Raw genomic sequence first — 14,264 nt, 5'->3', positions numbered from 1 at the left:
ATATAGTTGCCCATTGCAATCTCTCGCAATCCTTTGTATTACTGCAGTGTGAGTTGTTACTTCTCCTTTTTCATTTGTAATTCTATTGATTTGAGTGTTCTCCTTTTTCTTGATGAGTCTGGCTAAAGGTTTATAAATCTTTTCTGTCTTCTCAAAAAACCAGCTTTTAGTTTTATTGGTGTTTGCTATTGTTTCCTTTATTTCTTTTTCATTTATTTCTGATCTGATCTCTATGCTTTCTTTCCTTCTGCTAACTTTGGGGGTTTTTTGTTCTTCAGTCTCTAATTGCTTTAGGTGTAAGGTTAGGTTGTTTAATTGAGATGTTTCTTGTTTCTTGAGGTAGGACTGAATTGCTATAAACTTCCTTCTTAGAACTGCTTTTGCTGCATCCCATAGGTTTTGGGTCATCGTGTTTCCACTGTCATATGTTTCTAGGTATTCTTTGATTTCCTCAGTGATCTCTTGGTTACTTAGTAGTGTATTGTTTAGCCTCCATGTGTTTGCATTCTTTCCAGATTTTTTCCTGTTATTGATATCTTGTCTAATAGCATTGTGGTCGGAAAAGATACTTGATACAATTTCAATTTTCTTAAATTTACCAAGCCTTGATTTGTGACCCAAGATATGATCTCTCCTGGAAAATGTTCCATGAATTCTTGAGAAGAAGGTGTATTCTGTGGTTTGTGGATGGAATGTCCTATAAGTATCAATTAAGTCCACCTTGTTTAATGTGTCAATTAAAGCCTGTGTTTACTTATTTTCATTTTGGATGATCTGTCCATTGGTGAACGTGGGGTGTTAAAGTACCATACTATGATTGTGTTACTGTCGATTTCCCCTACTATGACTCTTAGCATTTGCCTTGTGTATTGACATGCACCTATGTTGGGGGCATAAATATTTACAATTGTTATATCTTCTTCTTGGATTGATCCCTTGATCATTATGTAGTGTCCTTCTTTGTCTCTAGAAATAGTCTTTATTTTAAAGTCTAGTTTGTCTGATATGAGAATTGCTACTCCAGTATCCCTTTGATTTCCATTTGCATGGAATATCTTTTTCCATCCCCTCATTTTCAATCTGTATTTGTCCCTAGGTCTGAAGTGGGTCTCTTCTAGACAGCATATATACGGGTCTTGTTTTTGTATCCATTCAGCCAGTCTATGTCTTTTGGTTGGAGCATTTAATCCATTTACATTTAAGGTAGTTATCGATATGTATGTTCCGAGTACCATTTTCTTATTTGTTTTGAGTTTGTTATTGTAGGTCTTTTCCTTCTCCTGTGTTTCCTACATAGAGAAGTTCATTTAACATTTGTTGTAAATCTGGTTTGGTGCTGCTGAATTCTCTTAGCCTTTGTTTGTCTGTAAAGATTTTAATTTCTCTGTGGAATCTGAATGAGATCCTTGCTGGGTAGAGTAGTCTTGGTTGTAGTCTTTTCCCTTTGATCACTTTAAATATGTCCTGCCTCTCCCTTCTGGCTTGCAGAGTCTCTGCTGAAAGATCAGCTATTAACTGTATGGGGATCCTGCTGTATGTTATTTGTTGTTTTACTGTTGCTGCTTTTAATATTTTTTCTTTGCATTTAATTTTTCATAGTTTGATTTATATGTATTTTGGCATGTTTATCCTTGGATTTATCCTTTTTGGGAAACTCTGTGCTTCCTGAACTTAATTGACTATTCCCTATCCCATATTAGGGACGTTTTCAACTATAATCTCTTCTAATATTTTCTCAGTCCCTTTCTTTTTCTCTTCTTCTTCTGGGACCCCTATCATTCGAATGTTGGTGCGTTTAATGTTGTCCCAGAAGTCTCTAAGACTGTCCTCGATTCTTTTCATTCTTTTCTCTTTATTCTGCTCTGCGGTAGTTATTTCCACTATTTTATCTTGCAGGTCACTTATCCATTCTCTGCCTCAGTTATTCAGCTATTGATTCCTTCTAGAGAATTTTTAATTTCATTTAGTGTGTTATTCATCATTGTTTGTTTTCTCTTTAGTTCTTCTAGGTCCTTGTTAAACATTTCTTGTTTATTCTCCATTCTATTTCCAAGACTTTGGATCATCTCTACTATTATTACCCTGAATTCTTTTTCAGGTAGACTGCGTATTTCCTCTTCATTTGTTTGGTCTGGTGGGTTTTTTACCTTGCTCCTTCATCTGCTGTGTTTCTTTGTCCTCTCATTTTGCTTAACCTACTGTGTTTGGGGCTCTCCTTTTCGCAGGCTGCAGGTTCATAGTTCCCGTTGCATTTGGTGTCTGTCCCCAGTGGTTAAGGTTGGTTCAGTGGGCTGTGTAGGCTTCCTGGTGGAGGGGACTGGTGCCTGTGTTCTGGTGATGTGTCTGGACCTTGTCTTTCTTGTGGGCAGGACCACATCCAGTGGTGTGTTTTAGGGTGTCTGTGAAGTATTATGCTTTTAGGCAGCCTCTCTGCTAATGGGGGAGGTTGTGTTCTTGTCTTGCTAGTTGTTTGGCATAGAGTGGCCAGCACTGTAGCTTGCTGGTCATTGAGTGGAGCTGGGTCTTAGAGTTAAGATGGAGATCTCTGGGAGAGCTTTCGCTGTTTGACATTACATGGAGCCAGGAGGTCTCTGGTGGACCAATGTCCTGAATTCAGATCTCCCACCTTAAGAGGCATAGGCCTGACACCTGGCTGGAGCACCAAGACCCTGTCAGCCACACGGCTCAGAAGAAAAGGGAGAAAGAAAAGCGAAGAAAAGAAAGAAAAAAAGAAAGAGCAAGAGAGAGAGAGAAAGAAAGAAAGAAAAGAAAGATAGAAAGAAAATAAAGTTATTAAAATAAAGATTAAAAAAAATTGAAATGTAATAAAAAAAGAAAAAAAAGACAGAAAGAAAGAAGAGAGCAACCAAACCAAAAAGCAAAGCCATAAATGATAACCAGCACTAAAAAAAAAAAAAAAAAAAAAAGACAGACAGAACCCTAGGACAAATGGTAAAAGCAAAGCTACACAGACAAAATCACACAAAGAAGCATACACATACACACTCACAAAAAGAGAAAAAGTAAAAAGTATATATATATATCTATATATTAGAAAAAAGGAAGAGAGCAACCAAATCAATAAAGAAATCTACCAATGATAATTAAGTGTAAATACTAAAGATAAACATAAAACCAAAAACAAATGAGATGTGGAAAGCAAACCCTAAGTCTACAGTTGCTCCCAAAGTCCACTGCCTCAATTTTGGGATGATTCGTTGTCTATTCAGGTATTCCAGAGATGCTGGGTACATCAAGTTGATTGTGGGGATTTAATCTGCTGCTCCTGAGGCTGCTGGGAGATCTTTCTCTTCTTTGTTCACACAGCTCCTGGGGTTCAGCTTTGGATTTGGCCCTGCTTCTTCCTGTAGGTTGTCTGAGGGCGTCTGTTCTTTGCTCAGACAGGACGGGGCTAAAGGAGCAGCTGATTCAGGGGCTCTGGCTCACTCTGGCCATGGCGAGGGAAGGGTACGGAGTGCAGAGCTAGCCTGCGGCGGCAGAGGCCACCATGACATTGCAACAGCCTGAGGTGCACCGTGTGTTCTCCTGGGGAAGTTGTCCCTGGATCACGGGACCCTGGCAGTGGCGGGCTACACAGGCTCCCAGGAGGGTAGGTGTGGATAGTGACCTGTGCTTGCACAGAGGCTTCTTGGTGGCTGCAGCAGCAGCGTTAGCGTCTCATGCCTGTCTCTAGTGTTTGTGCTGATAGTCGCGGCTCGCACCCATCTCTGGAGCTCGTTTAGGCGGTGCTCTCTTTATTTTTCTTGTTTTTTTTTTTTGCGGTACGCGGGCCTCTCACTGTTGTGGCCTCTCCTGTTGCGGAGCACAGGCTCCGGACGCGCAGGCTCAGCGGCCTTGACTCACGGACCCAGCTGCTCTGCGGCATGGGGGATCTTCCTGGACCGGGGCACGAACTCGTGTCCCCTGCATGGGCAGGTGGACTCTCAACCACTGTGCCACCAGGGAAGCCCTAGGCGGTGCTCTTAATCCCCTCTCCTCACACACCCTGAAAGAATGACTCTTGCCTCATAGGCAGTTCCAGACTTTTCCTGGACTCCCTCCTGGCGCACTAGCCCCCTTCAGGCTGTGTTCATGCAGCCAACCCCAGTCCTCTCCCTGGAATCTGAACTCCGAAGCCCGAGCCTCAGCTCCCAGCCCCCACCCTCCCCAGCGGGTGAGCAGACAAGCCTCTCGGGCTGGTGAGTGCTGGTTGGCACCGATCCTCTGTGCGGGAATCTCTCCACTTTGCCCTCCGCACCCCTGTTGCTGCGCTCTCCTCCGTGGCTCTGAAGTTTCCCCTCTGCCCACCTGCTGTCTCCACCAGCGAAGGGGCTTCTTAGTGTGTGGAAACATTTCCTCCTTCACAGCTCCCTCCCAGAGGTGCAGGTCCCGTCCCTATTCTTTTATCTCTGTTTTTTCTTTTTTCTTTTGCCCTACACAGGTACGTGGTGAGTTTCTTGCCTTTTGGGAAGTCTGAGGTCTTCTGCCAGCGTTCAGTAGGTGTTTTGTAGGAGTTGTTCCACATGTACCTGTATTTCTGATGTATTTGTGGGGAGGAAGGTGATCTCCACATCTTACTCCTCTGCCATCTTGAAGGGCTCTTGAGCAGGATATTTTAATCTGAGTCTTAAAAGTTTATTAAGAATGGGTTAAATGGAAAACAGGTGAGAGAGAAAGCAGAAAACAGGCGAGGGAGGAAAGAAGACTAATTCAAAAGAAAAAATCGCCTCTTACAAATCACTCAATTACGCAACTTCCCACTCTTGCAAATGGACCATGTATTATACTAGTTTACATCTCACCCATTCTACTCTTCTATTTTACTCCTAACCACAGTTCAATTAAATAAAAATGTACTAAATTCATTTACCTGAAAAATGCTGTGCTTTATGCAGTATAGAATATAGATATAAGTAAGATGCAAGTCTTTCTCTTAGTTTTAGCATCTACGTAGTAATTTGAGGAGCATCCAAAATATTGCTATACAGTGTAATAACAAAAAAGAAAGTGTGAAAATAAAGTGCGATAACAATGAAGAAATTTAAAGACTATAAAATGGAGAAGAGTCAAATAACGTGTCACGTAAGTTGTGTGACAAATACAAAAATATAGAAATGTCTAGCAAAATGATTTTTTCTAAGAGACTTGGGAGAGGGGGTAGGATGAGGAGAAAAGAGAAAGGTAAAGCCTTGTGCAAGGAGAATTTCAAGGGTGATGTTCTAGGATCTATTTGTTATTTTCCTCAAAATAACATATATTCCAGAATGTAAAGGTCAGAAGAAATGAAAAAGCATCGCATGACACCAATCCTGGCACTTTCCTAATTTTCTAACTGATAAAGAATTTAATAAGTGTGTATACCTCACATATAATACTTTGTATATGACAATATTGGTGACCCTACCACAAAACACATTACACATTTTCAAGCAAATATTTACAGTGAAACTACTCTACTCTAACTATACTTTTGACCAGGCTTTGCAATCAAAAAGTAACATAATTATTACTAAAAAGTCAATGTGATATATATGAAATAATTGTGCATGCCTTTTAAAGAATGTACTAAATTTGTATTTTTTAATATTAAGAAGTGTATGTAAAGAGAGCAAGTACTCGCAGAGTAAAAATACAGTATACTATAGTTGGGTGCTATTCGTGAAATTTCATTTCATAAAATGATAATAAAATTGTACACTATAGTTTAAAACAATTCAGTTAACAGATTAAAAGTTCACTAAATCATGATTGTTTAACGTAAATATCTATTTGCAAAAATGCATCCTTAACAACTTAGGTAACACACATATGCTTTCAGAATTTGTCGATGATCCAAACATTTGATACGTGCTTTAGCTAATTAGCACTAATACTTAAAACATAAAATTCCAGTGTTAACAACCCAAACTTTAAACACATTTTTATTCATTGTGTATTTAGTTTCCAAATTCTTCCACTTTCTAAGATGTACGAAGCTCACAATTTGCCATTTTAATAAGATCTGTATAAATGCATTTAATATTCAAAATCTGACTTGTTGTCAGTCCTAATTAAAGTAAACAAAGCTTTGCAATGAATGAATTTAATTACTTTGAAACTAGTATGTCTAACTAAGATGAAAAGCAAACAAGTACAATCTAATCTCAGCAAAGAATATTTATGATTATAAGCTTTGTCAATAGCAAAGTGCACCAACTGTTCATATATCTGACTTCCAAGAGATACATGAATGCTAATCAGTTCATTAGAGGCTTCTAGGTTGTGATATTTAGCGACAGGATGTAGGAGCTTTCTTGTCCATGGAGTGTAATTGTACTCAGAATGAAAAATTGTTTCCAACAAAGCTTCATCCTTCCTATTTCTGATTTCCTGCTCATTGCTTTTTATGAGCTACATACCTTTCAAGAAGCTGACATCATTCAGCTTCTGTGTCATATGAACACAAGTATGCATAGGGCCTGAGATCATCTGCTGAGCAGGATTCTACCACCTTCATTCTAAGCTCAGGAATTTATCTCATGTCCTATGTTCCAGGTAACTGAGCTTCATAATTAGCACACATACAGTATATTACCAGAAACTGTATGCAAGCAAAACCTTTTATAAAATGCTTTCTATCTATAGGGAACAATAAAAAATGCCTCAGTGAACAGTTCTTAATGATTACAATAAATTGTCACATATGAATATTTTAATATGATAAAATTGGGGGGGGAAGCTAAGAATGATGAATCTGATACAATTCTGCAATAACAAATTTTGTTTAAAAAGCATACTTTGCCTAATTAGAAGGTGTGGCAAATATATATTTGATGGATAAACACAGATTTTAGTTTTAAAAAAACAACCTTCTTAAATATAGTGATAAAGGCATCCTGCCTAATAAAAGAAGAAACTGGGTGGGTAGGAAACATATGAAAGGAAACAAACACATTAGCCTGAATTGATTGTTGCTGGAGTGCATTTTTATGATATTTCCCAAAAGAGACAGTGAAGAAAGCTAAAATTGAACTAATTAACAATTAAGCTGAAAGTATATAATACAATAAAATCTATGACAAGCCAGGTAATAATTTTGTGATTTGACAAATCTCAGGGGAGAAGAGATAGAAAGAGGAAAAGTAGTTACTTTATTTCAAGTATCTCAGTTTAAAATAAAATATTAGGAGTATCTATTTATAAGCTCGTTTAGAAGTGGGTTATCCTTTCATATAGAATTCTGAAGTCCATATGGAATTTTGATAATGCATAGTAGTAATACTTTATTAGAAGGCAAAAGATATCTAATTTCACAGAATGGTTTGGAAAGCAACTCAACATTAGTTTCTGGAAATAAAAAAAAAAGTTTACTATTTCAATCACTCATTAGAGATTAACTGACAAACTTAGTGAAACCGAAGATAATTGAATTTCAAGGAAACTTAAATTAAACAGGACACAATACTAATGCTATTAGTTTTTATGTATATATGTATATGCACACACACACTTCCACATAAACATACACACACACATATTTTGTCAATGTTATTTTGGGTCTAGAGAACACCTACACTAGTAGTGATTGGGATAGGTTCGGTTCTGATTTTGGAACCATGTCGTATTTCTAAAGGAGATTTTATAGCTTCTTGAATATGAGTTAATTTTTAATATATAACAACTCTTGAAATTAAGCTGACTAGTCACAACAGTTTATAAAGTCTTCATCTGCTTCCTAAAACATTTCAAAAGTATCTAAATCACAACATGACATTAGATTCAAACTTCCTCAAATTGAGTTTTCCTATCCTTTCAGTTTACCATGAACATCAGAAGGAAATAGGACATATGGAAGGAAAAAGATGAGACAACATATTATTCATATTGATAAAAAGGAAAAAAGGATTGAAATCAATAAACTTCTATATTATTCTTGATAGGTAAAAGCCTTGATAAATTTCCTTGCAAGTAGGCAAAGGTTAAACCTTCTATAATTTGGCTCTGTAGGGTGATCTCTGGTTATGCAAGTATACTTAAAATGTTAAGTAAATCGTACTCCTAATTGACTAGTGACTTAAGCTATTTAGATATCAAAGGATATGGACATCTTTGTCACAAACTTATCATGCAAGTCCTCAGGAGGGGGAAAGATTTTCAAATCTTTCTCAAGCTGTTGGAGCTGCCTTCCCATCTGCTTCAAATTCTTTTCCAGCGTTTCTACAGAAACTAAGAGAGAGAATATTATACGCATTAGAAGGACGAAATTATAATATAAAAAAGTAAAACACTCTAGAAACAAAACATTTGTGAAAAACCTTAAAATAATAATGGAAATCCACTAAAATAAATGAAAGGTAAATTTCATTTAAATTTTTTGATTTTTAAATCCAGAAATGAAGAAAATTTAATAAAAGATTATTTATAACAGAAGATGAAATTTAGGAAAAGCTCACATGTACAAACCACATTCAAGAAATACTTTTTGTTGAAAATCAGTCCTTGACCTCTACAAACACAACAAAATAAACAGTCTATTCAGAAAAAGAAGGCAAAGAAAGATAATGTTTTTAAAATTAAAACTATTTCAATATAATTTTAGCATTTTTCAAAATCATGGGGAAAGTATGCTCTTCTGTTCAAGGTCTCCCATGACAGGAATGAAAAGGTATCAGGGGTTATTTGAATAACATGTGAAACAAATGTCAAACTTTCTTTAGTGGTACTATGAGGACAATCTGTGTTTATTAACTAATAAAGATTTTTTTGTGTGTACATTCTTGCCCAGTGCAAATCACAAGTGATTTCACATACAGCTAAACCCAGGATGGACGGATAGATGGCTGGATGGAAGATAGATATACTATAATTTTTAATTAACATTTAAATTGAATGTGTTAGCACACCATTGGAAAAAATCACATACTTAAAACATTATGATTAAGTTTGCTGATCAAATTTTATTACACACACACATCAAATTTGGGAAACAACTAGTGAAAAGACAAATAAAATCTGAGGAACTCCCATGTAACAAAACGCACAAGGCAAACACTGGGAAGGAACATAGGTGGATTATTTTTTTTTTTTCTGACACCTAATACTGCATTCCAATAGCTACCAATTCTCCAATGCCAACTGGGTGTCTCCCAATTCACTTCAATTCTGACACCCATTGCCTGGAGTTAGCCCAGAACCCACAGGTTTAAGGACTCAGTCCCACAAGACTGCCCTCACTTCACAGGACAGTCACAAGTCCCAGGGATCACCCATACTTCTAACCAATGATAAATTCAAGGGTTCCCATGCCCTCCCCACCAACCCATTTATTTTTTATAATGTGAAAAATTATAATGTGAGTTCCCTCACAGAACTCAGGGAAGTACTTACTATACTTGCTACTACAGTTTTTATTATAAAGGATATAACTCAGGAATAGCCAAATGGAAGACATGCATAGGGCAAGGAATGGGGAGGGAGAGGGTAGCACAGTCTCCAAGCTCTCTCCAGGTACGCTGCCCTCCCAGCATGTCACTGTGCTCACTACAGCTTCGTCATTTCAGTCTCATCGCAGCTTCACAACACAGGCACGACTGAGTACATCACTGGCGATTGGTGACTGAACTGGAGCTCAGAGGGTGGGCTGAAAGTTCTAACCCTCTAATCACATGGTTGGTACCTCTGTCAACCAGTGTCCCCATCCTGAAGTTCCCTAAGCTGGCCCTCCCCGCATCTGCCTTGAGTCATCTCAGTAGCATACAAAATACACTCTCATCATTTAAGAAAGATTTTAGGAATCAGGAAAAAGACCCAATATATAGTTTTTACTCTGCCACATGAACACTGAAGTGCATGTCTGGTCAGAAGGCAGAACTCCAGTACCTGTGAGGAGGTATAAGATGAGTACGTTTTTCATTTATGAGTTGTCACCCTCAGAGCTGCCTAACAGCCTGGGCAGCCCTCAGAGGAGACCAGCTGCTTGTAATTGAACATAAAGCTATCCCAGTGAGTGAGTGCTTCTCAGTGGGAAGAGAGAAGGGCTTCAGGTTCAGATGAAAGGCTTATTAGGGGACCCTCTGAGCCTCTTCCAACTCATTGGTAGCAGTGGGTCAGGGACTACGTTCTATCACTGTGATATGAAGCAACTTCTCACTGGCTCAATTTCCACATGAGTGAAATAGGAAGAATCTCGCCTCATACCTTTACCTCACTGCGATTTCATAAAGATCAAATGCTATGATATAGGATGAAGAATTTTTTTTAAATAAAATGGATTATGAGATGTTACTCTTATTCTTAGAACTCAGTAAGACATGAAGACCTTAAAGATTAAAGTCAGTAATATTAGAATCTAAGGAAACTTAAAAAAAAAATCGTCATCATCACCATCATCATGCCAGGAACAGTGTTGTAGAACTCAGGCTAAAAAGAAAAGTTGCTAATTTCAAGAGCAAAATGTTTGGGATGTTAGGAAGCTTTGGGGCATATTCAAACATTTAAGGTTGACATCATAAGGAGTAAGCAGGTTGTCTTAAAAAATGGTTCTGTGGCTACTCTACAGATGGAAATCCCATTAAGCCATTATTTAAGCTTCATCAGCACTATCTGATTACATTTATGTATTATAGTTAGGAGAATTTAAGTGTGATTGATCAACTTTTCACTGCTGGTTTTTAAATGAAGACCAAAGCACAACTGAAAGAAAGAAACGTGTGTGCAAGTTCTAGGAGAATAAAATATAATCCAATGTTTGGGGCCATCTGATGGGTAAAACTAAAGAGTATTTAAGAATTTCTTTGGTGTTTTTCTTTTTCAGCAATTATGTTTACAGAGATAGCACCTTTATTTATCCGTGAACATAATTTGGCCACACTTTTCTCATGTGTCAAGTTTTTTGAGGTCAGTGACTATAATTTTTTGTATTAGAAATCCCAACTGGAGCAGAGAATTTTAAATTGTACACCCTCAAAGAAGTGTTAATTTCCTGGTGTCTCTGTATCTGACCTGTGTATGAATTTTATCTTTCAACTTTGTCACATTTCTTGACCAAGAAATTAATCTTATTTTTTATTTTTAATTCCTTTTCATTATTTAGAAGTAACAAAACATAGCCATCATCAAACAGAATTCACTATATTTTTTTAAGGCAATTTCAATTTTTGCATTTTACTCAATATTCAATCAGATGGGATGTCACCTCAGATACCATGTATCTCCGGACCCAGCTAACTGCCCATCTGTAATCTCCACATGTTAGTGGGCAGCAGAACCATAAATTCTGTTTCCTGTGCTAGAAACCTGCTAGTCTTGACCCTTCCCTCTCCTGAACCCTCAGATCCAAAGGATCGTGACATTCCTCGCATTTTACTTGACAAATAGGACCTACTTCCTTGCTAGGTTGAACACTATTCAAGGCATCTGGAACACTTTTCTCTGCCCTCTTGTCTCCTACTGTTTCTCTCAGAGCCATATCCACACTGTACATGGAAGTTTCCAGACAAACATTAATTTAAAGATGTCCCTTCCCTGCTTAAAAACCAGACAATAAACTGCTTACATGACAACATCGGAATTCCACCCACAACTTGGCTCTACCTCCTAATCAGCCACACTTTACTCCCAAGTCAACAGTCCTGCTCGTAGTTCCCTTCCTCCCAAACCCTTTCATCTATTCCGTACCTGATGCTGGAAATACCGTGTCTATTTGCCTTGCCCACTCCACCCAAGTCATTCTTATTCATACTCTACAATGTGAGTCCAAAACCCCGGTCAGGCCCCTGGTGACGTACCTTCCCTACGTGTCATGCCTGGTAATTATTTCTATCTTTGCAATTACTACACTCTATTACTTTTATCGTTTTATGTGTCTTCCTCTCCCAACTAACTGGGGATTCCTAAGGGAAGAGAGCCATATTTTATTCATCTTTGTACCTTGGGTTACATAACATAGTGCAGATACTCAAATGTTTGTTGAAGGAATGGATTTTGTATTTAACTTTAACCTCTTGAGATAAAAGCATTAAAAATGGGAAAATATAACATTAAATATCTAAAACCTTGAAATCCAAGACACAGACTTTTCTCCAAGTGCCTAGTTATTATGATAATTATACACTAGAGGTGTTAGAAAAGTTCTGAATAAAAGTCAAAATCACAACCATTAATATTTAGATTTACAGAAATCATGAATATAGGCTCTCTGTAATACGATGGCCTCTATGATTTACCACGTTAAGATTTCAAATAAAAAAGGAGAAATTGTATACATCTAAGTAACCTCTGTAATTAAATAATAATTGTCTATGAATATCTCCTGGAGGTATTGGTCATTATTTTATAACAAGCTTACTAAGAAATGTCACAGTCATTCTTACATACCATGATACATTTCAGGGAAGTGGATTCCTTTAAACAGCAACTTATTAACAAAAAACTGTAAACATTCAAACTAAATTACCCTCCCTATGCTCCTAGACACAATTGTTTTGTGAGAGAAACTAGGGCCTATAGCATTTCAAGCTTTCAACATAGTGATTTTTCCTAGACGATTGTAATAATAAAGGTATTAATAAAGCTGTAAGAATATTTCACAAATGCACATTAAAAATGATAAAATGAATGGACAAGATGGACAAAAACCTCAGTACCATTAAAAGAAATCCCTAACATTAAATAGGCCTAGAACAAAATCTAAGATCTACAGTACCATTATAACATTCATTATGTTGATGGAAAAGCATAAAACTGAAATAAGATGGTAAAAAAAGCAGAAACTCAAAATAAATTGCAGTTTGGTTCATAACAGGCAAAAGTGTAAACTGAAAGAAGTGATGCTAAGTGACTGGCCAGTCATCCTCAGCTTGTCTTCTGCTCAGCTTTTCCTTCTTCCCGTTGTTCTGATTCTTGATGGAACTCCACATAATAATACATTATAATTTGCATCCCCTAATTAATTTATTATATTGGGTTGGCCAAAAAGTTCATTTGGGTTTTTTCCATAAGATGTTACAGAAAAATCCGAATGAACTTTTTGGCTAACCCAGTACTACAGAGGACCCCTGACTTACGTTCCACTTAACGATTTTTCAACTTTACGATGGTGGGGAGAGCTATGCATTCAATAGAAACCATACTTCATACGCTGAATGCTGACCTTTTCCCAGGATAGCAATATGTGGTACATACTTTTGTGATGATGGACAGCAAGCCGCAGTTCCTAGTCAGCCATGCAAGAGTAAACAATCGATACGCTTACAAACCATTCTGTACCCAGAGAACCATTCTGGTTTTCACTTTCAGCACAGTATTCAATAAATTGCATGAGCTATTCAACACCTTATTATAAATTAGGCTTAGTGTTAGATGATTTTGCCTAACTATAGGTTAATGTAAGTGTTCTGAACACGTGTAAGTTAGGCCAGGCTAAGCTATGAACTTTGGTAGGTTAGGTGTATTCAATGAATTTTCAACTTATGGTATTTTCAACTTGCAATGGGTTTATCTGGATGTAACATCATCATAAGTCAAGGAAGATCTATACATGCAATGACAGTTTTGCTGTGTCCTTTTTTATATACATCACACTGCAAGGGAATTGCCTATATTTGTTATGGAGTCTGGAGAGAGGACAGGTAGGCAGAAGGCAAGCAGAGGAAATGACAAGCACAACCAGTGAAAGGGCTCCAGTCGGTTCTGCTGACCCATTTCCCCCAGTCTGGGCAGAAAAGAAGTAGCCTTGTCCTCTCTGACTATAAAGAGGGTGCTAAAGGCATAACAACCTTTTTACAAGAGAAAACAATATTAGTGGGAGAAGCCTATCTAATGGAAAATTAAGAATTTTAAAAAATAAGAATTTGAAAACTCCTTTCTGCAAATAAGATGTTCAAGAAAATGGTAAATATTAAAGAAAAGAGGCCCATAATAGAGATGTTTGTAACAATATTCAAAATATTCCCTCAAGATAATGGTTTTGTGTGCATGTTTGTGGGAGGGAGGTGTGGCTGCTTTTAATGTGTCCCGTGATAAATATTAAGGATAGACTAACTGACATGCAAATTATGAGATGAGTTTTCATGTATGGCTATTGGAGACCATGCAGCCTAACAAGTCCTGGACTGCATGCATATCTCTAAACTTGAAGAATTCCAAATTTTTTCTCCTGCTTAGATCTTTCCCCTGAACTCCAACTGCCCGTTGAGTATCTTTACTTAATATTTAATAGGCATCTTAAACTCACATTTTCAAATTGGAACTTATCTTCCTTCTGGAATCTGCTCCTGCACCTCAGT

At 37.4% G+C, this 14,264-nt stretch overlaps 1 protein-coding gene across 1 annotated transcript in view; it reads right to left on the bottom strand.

The window, feature by feature from the left end:
• The window catches only part of DIAPH3 (diaphanous related formin 3), a gene marked incomplete at its 3' end in the record, with an annotated part of 415,912 nt that overhangs the window by 70,635 nt on the left and 331,013 nt on the right, over positions 1-14,264 (bottom strand). The window contains 1 exon segment of the mRNA XM_007450220.1: positions 8,081-8,205. Within this exon segment, the coding sequence (XP_007450282.1) occupies positions 8,081-8,205 (125 nt within the window).

Source organism: Lipotes vexillifer, unplaced genomic scaffold, assembly GCF_000442215.2.
Source record: "Lipotes vexillifer unplaced genomic scaffold, Lipotes_vexillifer_v1.1 scaffold275, whole genome shotgun sequence".
NCBI classification, from domain to species: domain Eukaryota; kingdom Metazoa; phylum Chordata; class Mammalia; order Artiodactyla; family Lipotidae; genus Lipotes; species Lipotes vexillifer.
This window is presented reverse-complemented; position numbering and strand designations above follow the sequence as displayed.